The 22,500-nt window shown below is 42.0% G+C and overlaps 1 protein-coding gene across 2 annotated transcripts in view; it reads left to right on the top strand.

Annotated features, from left to right (window-relative positions):
• The first annotated feature begins 3,843 nt into the window (after nucleotides 1-3,843).
• The window catches only part of LOC123505992 (regulator of G-protein signaling 2-like), a 145,168-nt gene continuing 126,511 nt past the window's right edge, over nucleotides 3,844-22,500 (top strand). Inside the window, exon 1 of one of the 2 annotated variants that reach the window (XM_045257799.1) lies at nucleotides 3,844-4,613. In XM_045257799.1, coding sequence (XP_045113734.1) covers nucleotides 4,065-4,613 — 549 coding nt within the window. In that variant the 5' untranslated portion in view covers nucleotides 3,844-4,064. The remainder of the gene's footprint in view (nucleotides 4,614-22,500) is intronic. The other variant, XM_045257800.1, reaches the window with a different exon arrangement.

Raw genomic sequence — 22,500 nt, forward strand, 5'->3', positions numbered from 1 at the left:
CACCGCGCCCCACAGCCGCTCGGTGGGCGCCGCGAGGCCTGGCGGGGCGGGCTGTCGCTGACAAAATCTGTATAGGCCTTTGCCCTGAGCTCTCGCGGCCGGTGAGGCTCACCGCGCTACTTCTACCGCGGCGTGACGTGCGTGAAGCTGTCGCTAGCGTGATGGGTGTGTGGCGACGTGTTGGGGCGTGCGGCGTGCGGCGGGCGGGGCAGGCAGCGGTAAGGGGAAAAATGAGGGAAAATCACTCATTAATTTCAACAAGACAGTTCGTGTGTTGGTGCGTGCTGCTTCTGTTAACACCGTGTGATTAACGGCCTCCTTGCACTTCCACCACCACCATCACCACCATCACTACCATCATTATCACCAACAACAACAACAACAGCGTCGGTCCTGGGGTGATGGTGGCAGCGGCAGCGGTTGCGGCGGCGGCGGCGGCGGTGCTGGCGGCGGCGCTGGCGACGGTGGCGGTGGTGGTGGTGGTGGTGGTGGTGGTGGTAGTGGCGGCATGCAGTTCGCACGAGCGGGTCAGGAGCTCACGTGGAAACTCTTAAAACAGTGAACAACGGGCAGCGGCGAACAGGTGTCTTGCGCCCTCATTCTCTCCCTCCCTCCCTCACTCCCTCCCTCCTCACCTCTCCTTCCTCCTACCTCCTTCCCTCCTTCCCTCCCTCCTTGCCTCCTTCACGCTACTACGCTCGAGTGAATCCAGGGAGATCACGTGTCGATAAGACGGAGAGGAAAGAAGAGACCTGAAAGAGAGAAAGAAAGACGCAAAACACTTTGGCAGCATAAAAATTAGTGTAAAAAAAAATATTGCGCAAAAGGAGAAGAAATGTGATGCTTTTAACGTTATCATTCTAAACTTACGACCGTGATGGATATTATTGAGAGAGGCACAGGGAAAAATATTGAGAGAAAAATGTGTCTTTGTAAACTGAATTGATAAGATAAAAGAAAAACGAAAAGTGGGTGATGTCAAGTGGTGATTTTCTTTGTCATGTTGTGGTGACGGTGTGATGATCTTGAATATGTTATGTTGTGGCATCGTGGTGGTGTTCCGATGTTGCATTATGTGTTGTGATGGCATTGTGAAGGTGATGGAGTTGTGGTGGTGTCAATTTGTGGTGTTGTGGTTGTGTTTTCGGTCATGTTGTGTTGTTCCTTTGCTGTGGTGGTGGAAATGTGGCATGTGTGTTATGTCTTTGTTATGAATGTTGCATATATGTTGCTGCGACGCTCTGCAGGTGTGTGTGTGTGTGTGTGTGTGTGTGTGTGTGTGTGTGTGTGTGTGTGTGTGTGTGTGTTGCTTCTGTGTTGCTTATGTGTCTGAAGTGACCGATGTTGTTTTTCTCTTGTTACAAGCATATTTAAGTGTTAAATACGCACCGTTAGTGTTGCAGATACAGTAGTAATAGAAGTAGTAGCAACAGCAGCAGTAGCAGTGGAAATGATTTAAGATACAACTCCTGAAGTCACATTATCGTATTAGTGCAGGTATTTATATTTAGCCTCCTACGGTCTCAAACCTGCAATACCTAATACTTACCTGTCCGGCGAGGCGTGTCAGTGGTCCAGGTAAAGCTATCACGTGGCAGGTATCCGATCTCTCAGGTGCTTCCTTGTGTCCAATTTTAGACATGAAAATGAGCTGTTTTTGCAACTAAATTTATCCTTATTGTCAGCATCCTTTGTCTCAACTCTTTGATGGAGTTAGAGAAGGAGGAAGAGGATGGAAATGAGGAAGAGCAAAGGCTAGAATAGACAAAAGAACAGCTGTATATGATGAGACATATCAAAACAAGGTAGGAAAGGAGGAAGAAGAGATAAAGGGGAAAGGAAAGGAATGAATAGTCAAATGAGGGAAGACAATGAGGAAGGGAACACCAGTTAACGCGATGGGGAAGGACGGAAGCAGCGAAGGAGAGGAAGGAAAGGGACAGGTCAGGGGTGAAAATAGGAGCGAAGGAGCGATGCGTAAGGACACGGAAGAGGCTGGTTGCTATGAGGGAAGGAGGTGACAGTTATAAAGTCAAGGTATGAAATTGGATACATGGAAGGCTGGAGTTAAAGATAAGCGGAAAAAAGACAGAGGAGGAGGAAGAACCGTAAGTGAATAAACTTTAAAGGAATAAGATGTGAAGGAAAGTGAAGCAGGAAGACAGGTAAAAAACAACGAAAAGTTAGACGTGTGAGAATAAATAGAGTGATAACAGGATACTTACGGAAGATGCAGAACAAGGAACAGAGGGAGAAAAATAAGGAAAAGGGGAACTAGAATGAATACACGTGAGAAGGAATAGGTATATCTTAGCTAACACAGTTGAATAATGGAGAAAAAATGGAAAAAAAAAGAAATATAAAAACTCACAATTGATTATGAAAGAATTTAAAGAGAAAGGAGATAAAACAGACCACAAGGAAAATGTAGAAAAGGACCAATCAAAACGGAAGAGGACGTAAAGAGACGGGAAGGGAGATGAGAGAGAAGGAGAAAAAGGAAAACAAAAATTATGAAGAGATATGACCTGCAGAGGGCGACGGAGGGGAGAAGAGGTCACGGAGGAGAGAACTGAACGAAAGAGGAAACTGAAGATAAGGAGGAAAGAAAAACTGGAAGAATAGCATAAAAGTAAAAGATTGTGTCAGTAAATGAAGAAGACAATACATAAACACCACAAATAGCATAAGATAGCGTAATAAATAGGGAGTAAACGTCGAGAAAAATAACGAAGGGGATCAAGGGAAAAAATATAATAATAGGGAAAATTAGATTAAAAAAGAAGATGCAGAGACGGGATGTGATAATCAGGAAACAACCGAAAGGCAGCAGAAATAAAAAGATTGACATAAAAGTGAAACAAATAGAAAAAAGCATACAAAAGAAGAACAAAAACACGGAGAGTGGAAATGAAAGAAGGGCAAATGTAACAGAATAATGATAAGAGAGGAGGAGGAGGAAGAGGAGGAGGAAAAGAATAACGACTTGAGCATTAGAGAGGAGGAGGAGGAGGAGGAGGAGGTATAGGAAGGAGATATCGAGGAGAGGAGGGGGAGGAGGAGGACGAGGAGGAGGAGGAGGAGGGATAGGAAGGAGAAATCAAGGAGAGGAGGAGGAGGAGGAGGAGGAGGAGGAGGAGGTGGAGCTGGAGGAGGTGAAGGTGGAAGAGGAGATGATATAGGTCATAGGGGCAGCTAACACACACACACACACACACACACACACACACACACACACACACACACACACACACACACACACACACACACACACACACACACACACACACATTACGAGAAGAAACATCAAAATCTCTTGACATGTTCTCGTCTTATCGTGGCTGTGATGTTGAGCGCAGTCTACATAGAAGAAAAGAGAAGAAGAGACTATGCTAAGTGGGGGAAGAGGTAACAGCCGATGAAAGAGGCAGAATACTAGTTGAAAAGTGTGAAATAAGAAGAGATGGTAACCGTAGCGAAAATAAGAAAGGTGGGGGGGGGGGAGGTATATAAAGGTGAAGGAAGAGGTAGGTGGTAATGTAAAGGTCTCCAAGCGCACGAGTTCGAATCCTGTCCACGGTCCGAGTGTAGGTTGGGCTTCCTCACTCGGGGCAACGGTTTCCTAGCGGGTGGGCTTTGAGATAGGAGGTACCCCAAAAAGTATCCCCTTTAGCCCATACATTCCCGTGAAAAGCCCACGTGGTATAAATAAAAAAAAAAGAAAAGAAGAGCGATGGAAGAAGTGGAAATGTCTAACGGATGATGATAAGTAGGGAAGCATGTGAGTAGGGAAACCTGCTTGTGAGCGATGTATTAAAAAGGTGGCGCCACTTGTGTACACAGGGATAAAAAGATAACGAAACACGGACTCCTGAAGGACAAGGAAAGCAAGGCAAATCAGCCGCCACGAGTGAGAAGTGAACGTGAGTTGAAGGAACAGTCACGTGACCGCCAAGGAAACAAATCACAAGAATCACCGCGCGAGCAAGAGGAACACAGAGGCGCGGCACAGGAAGGCCAGGGAAACAGGGCAGGCAGGGCAAGCAGGATCGCTAGGGGTCATCATGTCCCTGCGTAAGTCCCTCCGTCGCAGCCTACGCTCCAGTCACAAGGTGAAGTCCTCCGACGAGGCCCAAGTGAAGGGGGACGCCGCAGTCCCCGCTAAGGCCTCCACCAATGAGCGCACAAGGAGGAGCGACGCCTACCTGACCGTGGATGACGTGGCTGTTCCCTCCGGAGGGGTGACCCTGGAGGCAGCCAATAGCAGCTTTGAGAGCCATGATGACGTGGTCGCCGCGGGGGCCTACCAAAGCTCCGGCAGCGAAGAGGACCTGCCGGGGGAGCGGCAGGACGAGGCAGCCTGCCCGGACAGCGCGCTCTATGAGTTCATTTTTCGTGCCTGCGCCCTCATGGCGCTTGAGAACGATGAGTTTAAGCAGCTAATTGAGCAGCAGCAGCCGCCCCCTCCCCCGCCCCCACCCCCGCCCCATCCCTCACACCAACAGCGGCCTTCACTGGAGGATAAGAGGGACGATGAGGAGGAGGATGACGATGACGATGAGGAGGAAGGGGCGGTGCTGGGAGCAGAAGGAGGAAGGAAAAAGAAGAAAAAGGTAAGGAATAGAGAAACACGCAAACTTTCCATTTACCCATCTAACAATTACTTCACTCTCTTCTTTCTCGTCAACAACATCACACGTATAAATGTCTTCCATTCTCTCCAAGCCCATTGTTAAGCGCCGCCCCTTACAGGCATTTTTAAAATCCTCCCCCGCTGCCACTGACGCCTTCCCAGGAATACACCTGTGTGACCGAGGCTGGAACGCCACGTGACACTTACTGGGAAGCGACACTTGGACAGCGCTACCTGGGAGTAGATCACGCTTCTCTGTGACGCCGAAAGAAATTATATATGTTCAAGAGTGGAGAGAGAGAGAGAGAGAGAGAGAGAGAGAGAGAGAGAGAGAGAGAGAGAGAGAGTAACATTCCATGACGAAAAAACAGGACAACAGAATGCAAATTTAGTTTACCTGGTGAGAGGTGTGTGTGTGTGTGTGTGTGTGTGTGTGTGTGTGTGTGTGTGTGTGTGTGTGTGTGTGTGTGTGTGTGTGTGTCAAAAGAGATAAGGAAACTTGTAAACATCAACAGCAAAAGAAAACATTCGAAATTATTTTACATATTTTCATCTATTTATCTGTTATGTATTAGGAACGTTAAGTCTCGTAAGCTTGTGTGTTTTTTCTTCCTTTATATTTTTCTTATTTTCTCCAGAAGAGGGTCAGCTGTATCCTTTTTCCTCTTCATTATTTTTTCCTTTTAATTTCTACTCTTTTCTATCATTCATTCATTTATTCATTTTTAGATATTTCCTTCTTTCCTTCCTTATCTTCTTTTTACCCTCTCCTTCCCAATCCTTTCTTCTCTTGTTCCTCATCTCCTCTTCCCTATCCTCTCTCCCTCGTTCCTCTTATCTTCTTTCATACCCCTCTAACCTCCTTCCTTTCCTCTCTTTTTCTTATCTTCCATCTTTTTCCTCCTATCTTCTTCCCTGTCATTCTTGTCCTCCTTCCTTCTCTCCGTTTCTTCCTTTTTTCTTCCTGCGTTTCTTCTTCCTCTCCATTCATATTCCCTTTTATCCTTTTCCTCCTCCACGTGACTTCAATTTTCTCAATATCTCAATTAAACAATATCTTACATTTATTTATTTTTTTTTTTAGTTGCTCATCAAAAGATTTCAAGCGATATATTTTGGAAAACGGATCCTGGTTTGCTAAATGTAACTTTTTTTTTTCTTTTCCCATAAAATTTTTGTGTTTATTTATCGATACAGAGAACGAAGGGATTGTTTTGTTAACGAGGCATTGCAATATTTGTTTTATTTGTTGTTGTTATTGTTATTAATGGTGGTGATGGTGGTGGTGCGATTTTATTTCACACTTTCCTTTTTATTTATTTTTTTTTTACATATATAAATTCAGATTCCTTTTTCGTTTGTTATGATACTGGTGTGGGTATTGGTGGTGGTGGTGGTGGTGGTGGTGGTAAATGATAAAAGCTGTGATGTTGATTAATTTTCTTTCATCTGTTCACTTTCAAATCCATTTTATTCTTTCATTTGTTACTCCATCATTTCATATTTTTTAATTGCAAGAAAAACAACACCTTTTTGTCTCTATGAAGAGATTTAACCCTCCTACACTCACTCATTCCATCTCACTCTCATTTCTCCTCCTCACATGCAGAGAGAGAGAGAGAGAAACCACCATTACCACCACCACCACCACCATAGTTTCAATAGGTGTCTAGTTTCCCTTCCCCCAGACTGTCTCAATGGCTAGCAAGGAAACTAGTGAGGCGAAAACCTTGTGACCCATACATTACACATCACAGGGGAGGAAAGGGGGTTGGAGGGGGAGGGAGTTCGTCTGACTGAGGGCGTAATGAGGGAATACACCCCCTTGTAATTACTGATAAGGGTGGGGTGGCTTGGGCGGGAAGGGAGAGAAGGGCGTGGGTAGATAATTTATGTGTAGGGAACGTTGCTTTAGGCTTAGGTGGGTGAGGGGAAGGGCGTGAGGGGAGAGCGGGGGAACTTCAAAGGGGAAAGGAAGAGGGGAGAGAGGAGAGGAGAGACTTGCAAGGACACTGGTACGGTACAAGGAAGAGAGGTGACGGGAGGACAAAGGGAGTATTGGAGAGGGGAGAGAGAGAGGTCAAAGGGAAGAGAGAGAGAGAGAGAGAGAGAGAGAGAGAGAGAGAGAGAGAGAGAGAGAGAGAGAGAGAGAGAGATGGGTAAACAGACAAAAGACAGACAGAAAACAGACGCACCGACAAAGACAGGCAAACACAGATAAATACAGAGAGAAAGACAGATTTTTTCCTACAGTTCTTATATAAACCATCACATTGATTACTTTATTATTTCTTGGAATACTGCATAGTCTAGTATTAGATATTTATTTACTACATTAAATAGAAAAAAAAAACTGAGAGCAGAAGAGAAAAAGCCACAATTGTGATATCTGACTTTTCATTTCCAACGTAGAGGAGTAAAAAAGAAATAGAAAAGGAAGAAGAAAATATAAAAAGAAGAATCTCAACATTAGAAAAAGTTAAAATGTTACAATGATAAAAAAAAAAAAACTTTACATTTCAACATAGAAGGACAAACTAACAGAAAAAAAAGAGAACAAAAAAAGGGAAGGATCTCAACATTGGAAGAAATAAAGATATGATACAATAGTTTCACGACAAAAGCTTTACATTTCAACATAGAAGAATAAAATAACTGAAGAAAAGAAAACAAAACCGGAGGAATCTCAACATTAGGAGACGTGCAGACATGATGACACAATACTAAAAACTTCACGACAGAATCTTTATATTTCAACAAAGAACAACAAAATTACTGAAAAAAAGAAAACGAACGGAAGAATCTCGACTTTAGAAAAAAAAAAAAAAAGACATGCAATAAAAAAAAAACTTACGACAAAAAAAACTTCACGACAAAAAAAAAACTTCGACAAAAAAACTTCACAAAAAAAATAAAAAAAAAACTTCACGACAAAAAAAATTAACAAAAAAACTTCACGACAAAAAAAACAAAACACGAAAAAAAATTTCACGACAAAAAATTTCACGACAAAAAAAAATTCACGACAAAAATAAATTCACGACAAAAAAAACTTCACGACGTAAAAAAACTGACAAAAAAAATTCACGACAAAAAAAATTCATGACAAAAAAACTTCACGACAAAAAAAAAACTTCGACAAAAAAACTTCACGGCAAAAAAAAACTCACGACAAAAAAAAAACTTCACATTTCAACAGAGAACAAAATAACAGAAAAAAAAGACAATAAAGGAAGAATCTCAACATTAGAAGAAAATACAGACATACAATAATAAAACTTCCATGACAAAATATTCACTGGTTCACGGATCAGGATGTGGATTCGAGACGGATTCAGAAAAACACGACCATAATTTTTCGTTTTCCTTCTTCCAAAAGTGAATTCTTGACGTTACCGGTGCATTAAATAAGGAATTCTTTGTCGTATGGCGTTTTACAATTTCCTGGAACTCTAAAGGCGATAAACTAAGACAGATAAGACAAACAGACAGACGGACAAAGGTAGAGAGAGAGAGAGAGAGAGAGAGAGAGCGCGTGTGTCAGAGGTGAGAGAAGGCCACGGAGGGGAAAGAAGGGACTGGGAGAGTGAGGGAGAGCGACAAAGACCGAGGTAGCGAAGGAGTGAGGGGAAGGAAGAGGAGATTGTAGGTATTAATTGAGAGTTGAGGGGATGGGCAGAACACGAGGAGGGAAGAAGAGGGGAGAGGAGGAGAGAACTGCTGGAGCCTACATGTACTGAGAGAGAGAGAGAAAGAGAGAGAGAGAGTTCAGAGGGGAGACATGGAATGAAAGGCTGACTGAGGGGAGAAAGAGAGAGGAAGAGGGAAAGGGAGAGAGGGAGGGGAAAAAGGGGTGGAGAGAAGCAAAATCACTTCCTCCTTCACCGCGACATAAGTGGAGGGAAGAGAGAAGGAAGGAGAGGGAAAGACGCCCCCTTCCTTCCCTCCCTCCCCTATTCTCTCCCCCCATCACCCCATCTTGCGTCCCTCATACCTCAGGGGTCACAAACCTCACCCCTCCCCACCAACAAGACCCCTCCCCCGGTCCCCTTCGGTAATTAGATACACAGAGGTGAAAAGTCGTTCCCAGCGCCTCATTCCCCCTTCTCCCACCCCCCCTACGATCACCCCTCCTAATTAGCTCGTCTCTCATTGGTTGGCGGTTAATGTACTGGAGCCAATCATGTGCTCTCTCTCTCTCTCTCTCTCTCTCTCTCTCTCTCTCTCTCTCTCTCTCTCTCTCTCTCTCTCTCTCTCTCTCTCTCTCTCTCTCTCTCTCTCTCTCTCTCTCTCTCTCTGTTCAGGTATTTCAGGTGTTTATTACTACACTGATTACGAAAATGCTCATTGTTTATTTTTTCTTCTTTTTAATAGGTTCTGCTTTTCCTGGTGTTCTGTTGCTCAAGTGTTACGATGACGTGCGACTTTCGACCTTATTTTCGTTGTATGACTGTCTAATGCTACGTTTCCTAACACCTGTGCTGCTGCTATATACTTTTTTTCTGACACTGTAATTGGAACTCCCCCTCTGCTTCTGTATTTACAACTTCCTATGACTTCATTTCATTTAAGGAGATTTCAAGACATTTATCTCTTTATTTCGGCTAACTCTTTCGGGCATGCAAGGGGGCTGGCAACTGAGTGGGCCTTTTTCTTTTTTCTTTCTTTCTTTTCGCTCCTCTTGGCCAGATTTTTCCTCTCACATAAAAAATTAATAAAGAAAGAAAGCACGTGATTGTAGTCCGGAATCTCTGCACTCATCCAGTTTCTCAAGGAAGGGCGGAAGCAGGGCAGTGTTGGTTCCAATATACTGATCTCTTCTTCCTGGACGGGCATTCTAGTGTTAGTTGTGGAGGGAAGCTACGGGAGGGAAATGGAATATAAGTTTAAAGCCTTTAGTTGCAGTAGTAGTGGTGGTGGTAAGAGTAAGAGCGACAAATAGTACTACGTCTAGAAATAAAACTATAATTTCTGAGCTGCGAATAAAAAAAAAAATAGTTACAGATTATTGGAATGAACTCAGCAATCAGGCTGTTAGTGCTGAGTGCTGAGTGAATAGGGAGCTTTTAGAAAAATGTATGTATTTATGAATAGGAATGATAGGTCGATATAAGTAGGCACCTCTTATACAGGCAGTGCCACGTGTCACTTTGGTGGCTTTCCTGCATCTTTCCTCCTTTCACAGTACACTTTTGGTCCTCTTTTCGTGATAAACCGTGGAACTCGCTACTTGATGTTTTGAAATCTTGAAACTGTTCCATCTATCGCCCTGTTCCACTCCTACAGATCCTGTCTTAACCACTTCAATACTTGGGCTAATTTCTATCTTGAGATTTGTTTACGATTAGATCATTTTACTGACATTAAGAAGGGTCTACGGAGATCAGAAAATTAATGGCCACAGTCTTCAGTATTTCAATCCCCCACATGAGTTTCTGAAGCTGTATAAAATCATCAAACAGTAACTAGAATAAATATGGAAACGCGTTATGGTACTGAAGGGGTTAACCAGTAATGTTTGGAGGTACAGGTCTAAGTAGATCCAACGAGCTGAAAATAGAGAATCTCACAGTCGCTTATTTCAATGGAGAAGCAATACATTTTTCGCCGTTCCTATAGAGTGAGGGATGAGCTTCAATTACGAGTCTCCTTTTGTTTCTATCTCATGCATCTTCCACTGTGACTCCCATCCTCTGCATTTCTGATAACTATATCTTTAATCCCACTATTTGTCTTCCCTTTGCTCTTCTTCTCTCAACTTGTTTACCTTTTATTTCTTATCTTTTAATCTGTTCCTTGTCTTTCTTTCTTACTGTGACCAAACTATCGCATTTTTTTTATTTCTTCTACTGCGTTTCACTTCTCTCCTTCCTACCTCTCTCTAAAAGCAGCAATAAATCACCAGAAAAGATGAACCACTTGTAACACGTATTCAGTTCCTCGCAATGTTAACCCAGCCTGCTTCACACTCACAAAATCAACTTACACTCTATACCTCCTTGCTGATATTTTTAGGTACAAGGCGAGTTAATTTGTGGTGTGTTCAGCTTATCGCCTCTCATTACTGGCCACACCTGCGTAGTGACGTAGGCTCTCCTCCTACGCCCACACCTGCCTTGACCCTGATCACCTGTCCCAAAACAGCAATAGGTACATTTTCAGCTGTTACGCTTCCTACGTCAGAGCACACACACACACACAAACACACACACACACACACACACACACACACACACACACACACACACACACACACACACACACACACACACACACACACACACACACACACACACACACAGACACACACGCGCGCACAGAGAGAGAGAGAAAGAGAGTCAGCTTTTCTCCACGTCATCACAGTAGAGTCTTTTGTTACTGTTGCGTCATTGTCTTGATAACTTTCCTCACATTCATCTTGTTTTTTTCTCATCCTTGTTATTTATTCCATCCTTGGTGCTCACGGCAACAGAAGCCACTCGTTGCTGGTTTTCTTTCTTATTTCTCCATTAATTTCCTTTGTCTCCACAGCAACAAAACCAGCGTCTTGTTTTTCATATTTTCCTGTTCAATAGCGTTTCCTCGGCATCCTCCGTCGTATAGACTCACCCACACTCTCCACGAAGTCCGTTTTTCCGCTGATATTCCTTTGCAGGTTTAATATTTCCCTTGCTTCTTGATTTACTGAGAATTTAACCCCTTGAGTACCATGACGCGTTTACATATTCGTTCTGGTTACTATTTGGTGACTTTTTACACCTTCGGAAACATATAAACATAAAATAGTGAAGACAGTAGCCATCAATCTTCTGACATCCATAGACCCTTACTAATGTCAATAAAATGGTCTAATCGTACACAAATCTCAAGGTATAAATGTTTCCCAGTATTGAAAGGGTTAACAATGGATTACCTGTGGGATAACAACAGCGAGGCTTTTTCCTGACTTAAACAACCACTTAGATTTCACTGTAACTCACATTAGCCCTAGGAGAAGCAAAACGAACGTACCACACAATACAAAGCTGTTATCTTGTTCCTTCAGCGCTCCCCGTCCTCACAGTACAATGTATTACTTCCATCTGATTTAATCTGTTTCAGTGAAGCGCCATTACACGGGAAGGATACACAGAGAGAGAGAGAGAGAGAGAGAGAGAGAGAGAGAGAGAGGTGGGAAGGGGGGCGGAGGGAGAGAAGCTTTCAGGAATGGGGTGCACGATCCTGGGTAAAGGTGAATGCCCTGCCACCGAAGACACTTGTGTTCTGAAGTCACTCAAGGCCAACGCAGGTTTATGTATAACGTAAAGTCGTGGCCAGAAGTAAAATAACATCTAGCTCTCCTTCTCCTCTATTTTCAGTATAGTTTTCCTCTTATTGTATCATTGTGCTCATTTTTCCCCTCTTTATTCTCCCCGTTGGTATTCTGAAACTTTCTACCTTCTACAACATAATTTTTTTTCATATTCTTTTCTTCTGCTCCATTTTTCCTTCCTCCTACACCTCCGTCCGTATTCTAAAACTCTCCATCCTACTCTCACTTCTCTTTTTTCCACTGTTTTTGTAAGTTTTCTTCCTCGATATTAAGTCAATTCTATTAAAAATTACACTCATTTTTGGGCATTGTAATGTTTGTGAGTGAAATAAAAACGTGTCAGTGGTTAGCGATTAATGAAAGATGTGTCTAGAATCAGTGAAAAGGTTAAAAACCATTGCATTTAGAATAGATAACTCTACAAACCTTGACAATTGATGTGTTTTACCAGATCGTGGGATTCAGGTTAAGAAAAAAATATACTTACAACAGTAAAAGAGAGGTAAATATAGACACCCTTACACACAGCATTCAAAATAGATAACTTTACAAACCTTGACAATTGAGGTATTTTTTAACAGATCATAGTGCTCGGATTAGAAAAAATATATACTCGTAATGTTTGAGACAGTGGAGGTGAGGTACGTTACAAGAGCTACGACCACAAATATACTTTGGACTTAATACATGGCAAGTAGGCGGCGAGATACAGTTTTTTTTATTATTAGTCTTTGTGGGAGGTTGTGAGAGTGTTTTCGTCACACACGTAACCCTGGACTGACGTGACGCAGGTTTTGGATGGACAGATGGAGCGAAGGAAGACAGGTATATGAAAAAGATTAGAGCAAATATAGTGGAGGAAGTGAGTTACATAGAAGAAAATAATAAAAACCTTTAGAAATCTGCTGAGATAACAGGAGACCTAACCTAACCTAATTTAACCTGAATGTGCATAAGAAACTGTCAGAGAGTAACTGTGCACGAGGTAATGGATGAAGTATTTAGCCAGAAATTGTAATGGTTAGCTATAACAGATCTTTTCATTCAACTGTTAAGATAATGAATACAATTTTTTTTTTTTTTTATTTATTTTTTTTTTTTGAGAATTAATCAAGCATATATTGATGTCATTTTGTCCTGGTTTTTTTTTTCTTTCTTTTCCGTACAGATGACTAAGATAAACAATATTACTGATTAACCTAATATAAGCTAATATAACCTAAACTAACCTAATCTAACCATAAAACACACAAAAACAAACATATAAATGAGAAGAAACAGAAATAGATTAAAAAGTAAATAAAAGAGGATAAAAAACAAACCCTTCCGTCCACCTGCTCATCATACACAAACGTACCAAGAAAGAACCGGAACACAGAAGGAAGAGGAACCACCGCGACAGACGGACGACCTACCTTAACTTGACGCATCTTCACCACTTACATCACTCGCAGAACTGGAAGAAGCACTCGTGTGACCGCCCTTGACTCACTGTGCCGCTAGTATCTCCAAAACCTGCCTCGTAATACTCACCTGTCACTCATATTTCAGCTTTTTACCTTACCGCTGCTCAGTGCTTAGCCCTTACTTAATCATTCCCTCCCTGCCTACTGACTGACTTCCGTGGCGTCTTCTGCTTCTGCTCGCTTTCAATTGACTCCAGACACGTGATGTTGTTAAATTCAAGGTTGTCCCAGCGTGTTATGCATCGTGTCTTTGTCTGAGAACGGAAGTAATCGTCTTTTTTATCCGTATTTTTTTTTTCTAAGTCATGGGGTTCGTGTGTGTCTGAGTGTTCGTTTTAGCTTCCTTATATCGTGACTCTCTGGTTACTTAGCGGTGTTAGGAATGTCGGCTGCTTGTTACGGAAGGGCTAAGTGTCATCTCAGTGGTGGTTATTTTAAGAAGTCCTTTCACTCAATAAGGGAAGGATTAGACGTGGCATGAATGTGGAGTATTTTTGTAGTTCTTTGTATAGTAGTGAGTGTGTGTATGTGTATGTGCGACGCAGAATAGCAAAGAAAACGCGTAGTTATATCTTCCAACACACGCACACGCACACCTACACACACGGCGATCATTGAAGTCGTGTAAAGGTTAGACGTGAAGTAGAGCCAGAATCACAATACTGCCGCCACTAGTTTCCTCCTGTGATCCTCGCCCTGGCCTGGGACGCACCTCCGGCCTGACGCAGACTAATGTGACTTCGTGTCCTCGACTTAAGGGGGAAGATTGGGAGAGCAAAACAAAAAAGGAGGCAGCTCACGTGACAGTGCTTACCTCGCATTACCGAAGCGTCGCGCCCCAGCATTGGAGATGATATAAAGTCACACCTTTCCTTCTTATTTGCTGCTTGTTATTTGATTAAAAGGCAATGGTCAAGAGCACCAAAAACCTAGAAAAAAAAGGACCCACTTAGAATTTTCTGCTTTACACGTTCCATTTCTTTAATCTATGAATGCTTGCTAGACTAGAACGGTGCCCAGAAAGAAGGACTAGCTATAATCCACTTAGATGTTAGTGTGTCAAGGAGGCGGCCGAAATGGTTATCAAATTGAGCGTAGATATCTGAAAGTCTCGCTTCTGAAAGTGTTGAAGTCACAAGCTATCTGGTCCATCTGCCTCCTCTCAGTGGTGTTGCTATCCCATTCACGTGCCTCTCGTGACAATGCATACAGGAAAATTATTTAAGACACGTTTGAATGATATATGTTGCTGACTCTGTAACTTCTTTGTTCGTTAGTGATGCAGACGTCATAAGAGTATATTTAAAAAGACCTTTCGTGCCAAATAGAATATAAAGATTCTTAACTTTCATTAGTGGGTTAAAAAAAATTATCTCATTGTTATGGTGCATGTTTTTAGTTCATGGGAATAATTTGTTCTGTAACTTGGAGTCGTAGGCAGTGAAAGTGTGTTCTTGTGTTTTGTGATTGTCTTGTGTGTGTTTTGTTTCCTGGTCTGGTGAGGTAAAGGTGACGCACTGAGGCGCCCCTTGCCATTGCTTCCACCTCTCTCTCAAGGGGATCTGAATCTGTAAACATTCGAATCTTTTACTTATTGAACAATTTATAGATGAGCATTTCAACATTCTTTTTTCTTTCTATGATCAATTGAGTATGTGAAAATGTTACGACTATTTCAAAATCTTACTCATTACCAATTTCACTTTTTAATCTTTCACCAACAGACATTTGAATATTTTATAAACATATGAACACTTTTTCATCTCCATCTTATCCTTTTCTTTTACAATCTCTCTCTCTCTCTCTCTCTCTCTCTCTCTCTCTCTCTCTCTCTCTCTCTCTCTCTCTCTCTCTCTCTCTCTCTCTCTCTCTCTCTCTCTCTCTCTCTCTCTCTCTCTCTCTCTCTCTCTCTCTCTCTCTCTCTCTCTCTCTCTCTCTCTCTCTCTCTCCATATTATTAACCAAACCCTTCTTACATTTGAAACATTCATTTACCACCAGCACTTGCATATGATTCCTTCGGTGTTGGCCTTTTAAGAAACAGTACTAACCTTACTAGTTACCATTCCTCCTCCCACTTGCAACATCAGTCAAGGTTACATGATCACGACCTCACAGCGCAGGGCAGCGAGAGTCACACCAGCAAATCCCTCGGAACACAACAGGAAGTAAATAAAAATGTAGAAGTTGTATATTTTTGTTCCCTTTTTTGTATTTTCTTGGTCTCCAGGAAATGTTCAGTTGTGATATTTCCACGGTGATATTTTCTAATGACCTGCGTGGCTGCGGGCGTGGATGGAAGCAGCGAGGTGGGTGGACAGAGGAAAAGAGAGAGAGGAAGTGTGAGGATGATGCCCGGAAGGAGTGGAAGTGCAGGTGGTGGAAATACATGCTCGCAATGAATGCACATATTGTTTTGCTCTGAATGGAATAGAATGAAGTGAGCGGAGTGGTGAATGAATTGTGTACGAAGAGTTGAGATTAAACACTGCAGCGCAATGAATATACAGTAAATGTTTCCTTGTAGTGAATGAATAGAACATAGCACAGTGAGTTGTTTGAAGGAAAATTGTTGAGTTTAATAAGGATAGAGATGAATACAAAGGTTGATGCGTGCTTGAAAAGGAAAGCTTTGCCTGAAGGAGAGAAAAATGTCGAGTGGCATTAATTATCTTGAGTAGTAGGAAGCAACAGGTTGTGATAAGCGGAGGAAAAATTAAAAAAGGCGATGGTGAAGACAATACGAAAACAAAAATATATAAAATAACACCTTAATAAGCGACCGTAAATTAAAAAGAAACAAGAATAGAAGATAAAACACCATAAAGATCCATTTCCTTGCCTTGAATCAGTGAATAAGGAAGCTTTCAAGAATACACAAAGTAGAGGACCTAAAAAGTTATGGATATTAAACTCATACGAATAAATAAACAGTTTAGACAATAACTAATCATCAAACATTAGACAGGAGTGATGAAACAATAGAAAAAAAAATCTTAGAAAAAAAATAACAGAAAAATAAGCACGAATTATCAGTTTAAACTTAACCGACCATGAATTACGAAATGAAAGTGATGAGACAGAAATAAAAATGCAAATTCTAGGAAGGGAAACAAATCAGCTTGCCAGTGTTGATGCAGAGATAGACAACGACACAACACCAATCAAAAAGGTGCCTTGAGGTGATTACACTGTCACCTGTGCTTATATAATTTTTATGTAACACAGCTATGGATTGGAATAAACGTCCTTCCTGTGACATAACCCCGAAGGTCACACAGCCACGCAAAGGTCATCGGGTCACGCCTTCTCCCCTCCCTCTCCACCCCTCCTCCCAAGCAGGTGTAGCCAGATTAGAGTGCCTTCCTTCACCTGAAACTCAACTCTTATACGTCTTCTTCGTTCCATTAACTCATCCACGAGCCAGTGATGTTTTTTTTCTTCTTTTCTGCTTCTTTCTTTCTTTTCTTTCTCTTCTAGTTTTTCTTATTTCTTTCTTCTTCTTCACCCTTCCCATTCTTCTTCCTCTTCCTCTTCCTCTTCCTCTTCCTCTTCTTCTTTCCCTTCCTCCTTGCTTTCCTCCTCCTCCTCCTCTTGATATTGGAAGTACGGAATTATGAACGTGTTGTACTGCAAGATAATAACAAAAGAGAATGTATTTGAAGTGTATACTGACCATAGAGAGTTAAATGGACTTAATATTGAAGTTCAGAAGCAATAATAAGAGCACAGAAGTCTATGGTGAAGGCAGAAAATGGGTGATAATGCACGAAAATTAGAGAAATGTGGAATTCCAGTTTACAGAATGACAATAGTGAAAAAAAGCGTTCGAATAATAAAAATAACAAAGGAGAGCTTAGAAAATGTTAATGGAAACAGGGAATAAATAAACAAGCACAGGAATTATAAAACCGTGGGATTTCAGGTTGCAGAATGACAACAGTGAAAAAGATCCGGTACTTGAAGTAAGTTTAGAGTTAGAGACACATTAGAAATCTACATTGGAGGAAAGGAACAAAAACAAAGACAGAATTATAAAAAAAAGAAGAAAAAAAACATGACAGTGCATAGTGAATACTGGCGAGAAGAATATTTAAATCTCAGTTTGCAGAATGACAACAGTGGAAAAAAAAAATGATATATATGAAGTAGAATAGACACTAGAAACTAACATTGGAGGCAAGAAACAACAAAACAAAGATACAGAACGTTAAAAACAATGGCAGTGCAGAATAAGTAGCGAAGAGGCGATCCTAGCAAAGAGTGGAATGACCTGTGACGCAATGAACATAAGAGTAATAGATGAGGACACTGAGGGAAACAGAGGAGTGAATGCAGGCCGCTTACTGAGGGAAAGGGGAGTGGTGGGCTCTGTAGGGGAACACAAAGGGCAGGGCGGCGTGACGCTAATGGCTAAATGAGATTTACGTGCTGGGAACCGCTCTGGGAACTTTATCTAGGGAGTTTTGCAAGAGTGTTTAGGCTGAGGCCCCAAGGTGAGACTCCAGGGTGATGCTCCAGGGTGACGCTAAAGGGTGAGGCTCCAGGGTGAGGGGTGTGTTCTCCCTGGTGCAGTGTTGGGGTGGTTGTCATTGCCGTGTTTGGATCTTTGTAGTAGAGGTAGACGTGATGGTTGTGGTGGTGATGGTGATGATGGTAGTAGTACCAACATTATAATGGTAATGATAATGATAATAATAATGATGATAATAATGATGATGATAATGATAATGATAATAATAATAATGATGATAATGATAATAATATTTTTTCCCACACTATCAGCTGTTTGTCTCACGTAAGCAGTGACACACGCACAAATTCATATGAAATAAAATGAAATTAACTGAAATATAAAAGAAATAAATCCTATCATGAGAATATTAAAAGAAAAAAAGAGAAAAAGGAAAAAAAGAAAACATGGAAGCGACAATTTCAAAAGAACTAAAAGGAAGAGCAATGACGCAATGAACTTTCCCGAACACTCACACACACACACACACACACACACACACACACACACACACACACACACACGAGTTATCCTTTATTTTATTTCCTGTCCGTTTTAACTTTTTTTTCTCTCTTTTTTGTGACATCCTCATTATGTAAAAAAAAAAAAACTCATTACTTACTGACTGGAACAATTACCACCACCACCACCACCACCACCACCATTACCGCACCCTTAATGAAGGTGTAAGACCCGGCTGTCCCAGAAACCGTGCACTGACCTACACTATGATTGGCCTGCGAGAGAGAGAGAGAGAGAGAGAGAGAGTACTTACTACTTTCTTTACGATGTCACAATAGATCTTATTTTCTTTCTCTCTCTCTCTCTCTCTCTCTCTCTCTCTCTCTCTCTCTCTCTCTCTCTCTCTCTCTCTCTCTCTCTCTCTCTCTCTCTCTCTCTCTCTCTCTCTCTCTCTCTCTCTCTCTCTCTCTCTCAACCCTCAATAACACACAGTCCCGAAATCTCCAACCTAGTTAGAGAGAGAGAGAGAGAGAGAGAGAAGAGAGAGAATGACTTGAGCCTCCAATCTTGCACACACCTACTCCTTATGTAACTTTTGTCTTCGTTTTCTTTTAATTCTTACCCCAACACGTAGATCACAGGGAGCGTTCACCTCTTGGGAGTGTTCACCTCGTCCTAGGCAGTGGTGGTGGTGGTGGTGGTGGTGGTGGTAATGGTGATGGATGGGCAGCCTTGCGTCGCCTCTCTACCGTGAAAAAAGTGTTTATGAGACGATCAAAAGGGAGGTGGTATTCTTGCAGTTTTTCATACCTACCCCACATTTTTTCGTGTGTAAAGGAGACTGATCGTTAATGGAAATATCAGAAGAGTGGAAAATATCTGGGTTTTTTTTTTTTTTTTTTTTTTTTTTTATTCCTCTTCGTTCAGTATGTAAATATAAGGTCGCCACCAATACTTGATTTACTTTAAGGGAATATTTTATAGACTCCATAACTTTAGTGTTTTGAAGTGTACCATACAGCTCGATACAATTTACTTAGCAGAACTCTGGTGTACCATCTGGTGTACCATAAAGATGCATTACTCAATAAGACTGAAGTGTACCATTGAAATATGCTATTGACCACCAGTTATGAGGACTGTATAAGTGCACCATTGATGTTTGAGTGCATGGTTTAAATTACTTACAAAACAGTACCATTAGAGTTTCAAAGTCAATGAATAAGCTATGTGCAGTGTACCATTAGGACTTTAATCATCTTACTTAAATATAATCATAGTGTATAGAAGTACCGTCCGAGTGTTTTTTTTTTTCTATCCTTGCGCTGAGAGACGAAACAATTAACAGCTTTATAAGCTTCTACAAGAAAATAAGAGATGAAAAGTAATACATGTTCTAAGTTCTTCGTAGTTCAAAGATTGGCCGTAGCTGCAGAACAAGTAAAGCTGTCTCAGAGTGACTCGTAATTAGAGAAAGGTGTACCATGTCGCAGTTACTGTACCGTAATGTTTCAATCCCATTACTTAACCACTTCAGTACCATGACACGTTTTCATTTTCATTCTGCCTACTATTTGGTGATTTCATACAGATTCAGAATCGCAAGGGGGAATTAAAATAGTGAATACTCTTACCATTAATCCTCTGACTTCCATAGACCCTTCCTAATGTCCAAATCATCTGCCGAAAACTCAAGGTAAAAAAAAACACGTCCCATAGACCCTTCCTAATGTCAATAAAATCGTGTAATCTGCTGAAAACTCAAGGTAAAAATACGTCCCAGTACTGAAGGGGTTAAGAATCCAGTGTAATGTACAGTGATTTTTTTTCTATAATGGAAGTGAGAAAAACTGACCAAGGGTAACAAAAACACGGTAACAAAGACGATTGAGCGAAAAGGCCCACAAAGATGCCAGTCCCGTTACTTTAGAAAATAAAGTGCATATACCACAGAGGCGTTAACTCCATTACTTAGGATTCAAGTACATACAAAAGAGGCTTCGATTCCATTACTCAAGACTAATAGGTGCACTATTACCATATAGTCTACCATATAGTTTTCAATCTCATTATATAAGTGTATGGAGTTTTCAGTACCATTACTTGAGTGAGTAGAGGTTCCTATACCATTAGCTTAGTGTAAAGAGGTTCCAATTTCATTGTCTTGGTGTACAGATGTTCCAACCGCATTATTTTGGTGTGCAGAGGTTCCAGTCTCATTATTTTGCTTAAAAGAGGTCCAATCCTATTATTTTGGTTTATAGAGGCTCCAATCACATTATTTTGCTGCGCAGAGGTTCCAATCCCATCTTTTTATATAGAAGTTCCAATCCTACTATTTAAACACAGAGAGGTTACAGTCCTATAACTTAAAGTGTATGGAGGTTTCAATCCTGTCACAGCCAAATAATTCAGGCGACACATCCTCCCCTCCCTCCTCCTCCTCCTCCTCCCGTTCAGGTGTGCGCATGTTCAGTACACCTGTAACAATGACGCAACTTTAATATTCGGGGGTGAAAAATATTGACTGAGTTTCCCGGTAGAGGGCGCGGAAGAGGCGGGTCACGTCCATACCGCGTCCACACCTGTCAGCAGTAGGCGTGGAGGAGGCGCTGCTGAAGATGCACATTCCTGTGTGTGTGTGTGTGTGTGTGTGTGTGTGTGTGTGTGTGTGTGTGTGTGTGTGTGTGTGTGTGTGTGTTTAGGAAGCAGATCAAACCGAAAGAGAGAGAGAGAGAGAGAGAGAGAGAAACGGACAGACAGACAGACAGGCACACACACACACACACACACACACACACACACACACACACACACACACACACAGAGAGAGAGAGAGAGAGAGAGAGATAGATAGATAGATAGATAGATAGATAGATAGATACATAGATAGATAGATAGATAGATAGATAGATAGATAGATAGATAAATATATATAGATAGATAGAGAAAAGCAAGAGAGAGAGAGACAGACAGACAGACAGAGACAGAGACAGAGAGAAAACAAAGACAGAAAAAAACACAAATTACAAACAAGAACACAACAGAAACACAAAATCCAATACTGAAATGCGACACAGAAATTTGCATTATTAACCTTACCTTCCCCATATCCCACTCTCGCTCTCTCCCTTTCCCTCTCCCTCTCTCTGAAGCCCTATGACGTATCCATGACGTCATTTGGCTCACTACGTCAATATATCCCAAGTCTTAAAGCTGCACTGAGAGACAGCAGCGCGCCCCTTCGAATGGCCCACTACCCCCGAAATGAAGCGAGAGAAGGGGGGCGGCGGGGCGACTTGGGGACGGGGGGAGCGAAGAGAGGGCGTGTATAGGAACTTGGGGGCGTGAGTTTGTGTGTGTTAACCATCGTGTTGGTGGCAGAGGAGGAGGTGACGTGGTGTGTGTGTGTGTGTGTGTGTGTGTGTGTGTGTGTGTGTGTGTGTGTGTGTGTGTGTGTGTGTTTGTGTGAGTTGGGTAAAGGTGGATTATGTGAGGTAACTAGATTTGGAGAGAGAGAGAGAGAGAGAGAGAGAGAGAGAGAGAGAGAGAGAGAGAGAGAGAGAGAGTAAATGCATAAGAAAAACTTAGACGTGCTGACATATTATATTACGAAAGAGTAAGTAATCTCTCTCTCTCTCTCTCTCTCTCTCTCTCTCTCTCTCTCTCTCTCTCTCTCTCTCTCTCTCTCTCTCTCTCTCTCTCTCTCTCTCTCTCTCTCTCTCTCTCTCTCTCTCTCTAACAGACAGACGTGCATGTAAGGGAGGAAGGTGAGGGAGAGGGGGGAAGGGTCAGGAGACAGGAGATAGGGAGAGCAAAGAGCAGGGAGGGGAGGAGGAGGAGGAGGAGGAGGAGGAGGAGGAGGAGGAGGAGGAGGAGCATTATAACTGTATTATCATCCTCATCATGCTTCTCATCCGTGACCTGCATTTTTATTATATTGTTTTCCTCCTCCGCCTCCTCCTCCTCCTCCTCCTCCTCCTCCTCCTCCTCCTCCTCCTCCTCCTCCTCCTCCTCCTCCTCCTCCTCCTCCTCCTCCTCCTTCCTCTTCTTACATCTAAAGTATACGTCACCTTGTCTCTCAACTGCTTGAAGGAGAGCGAGAGAGAGAGAGA

This window comes from Portunus trituberculatus, chromosome 19, assembly GCF_017591435.1.
Source record: "Portunus trituberculatus isolate SZX2019 chromosome 19, ASM1759143v1, whole genome shotgun sequence".
Lineage (NCBI taxonomy): Eukaryota > Metazoa > Arthropoda > Malacostraca > Decapoda > Portunidae > Portunus > Portunus trituberculatus.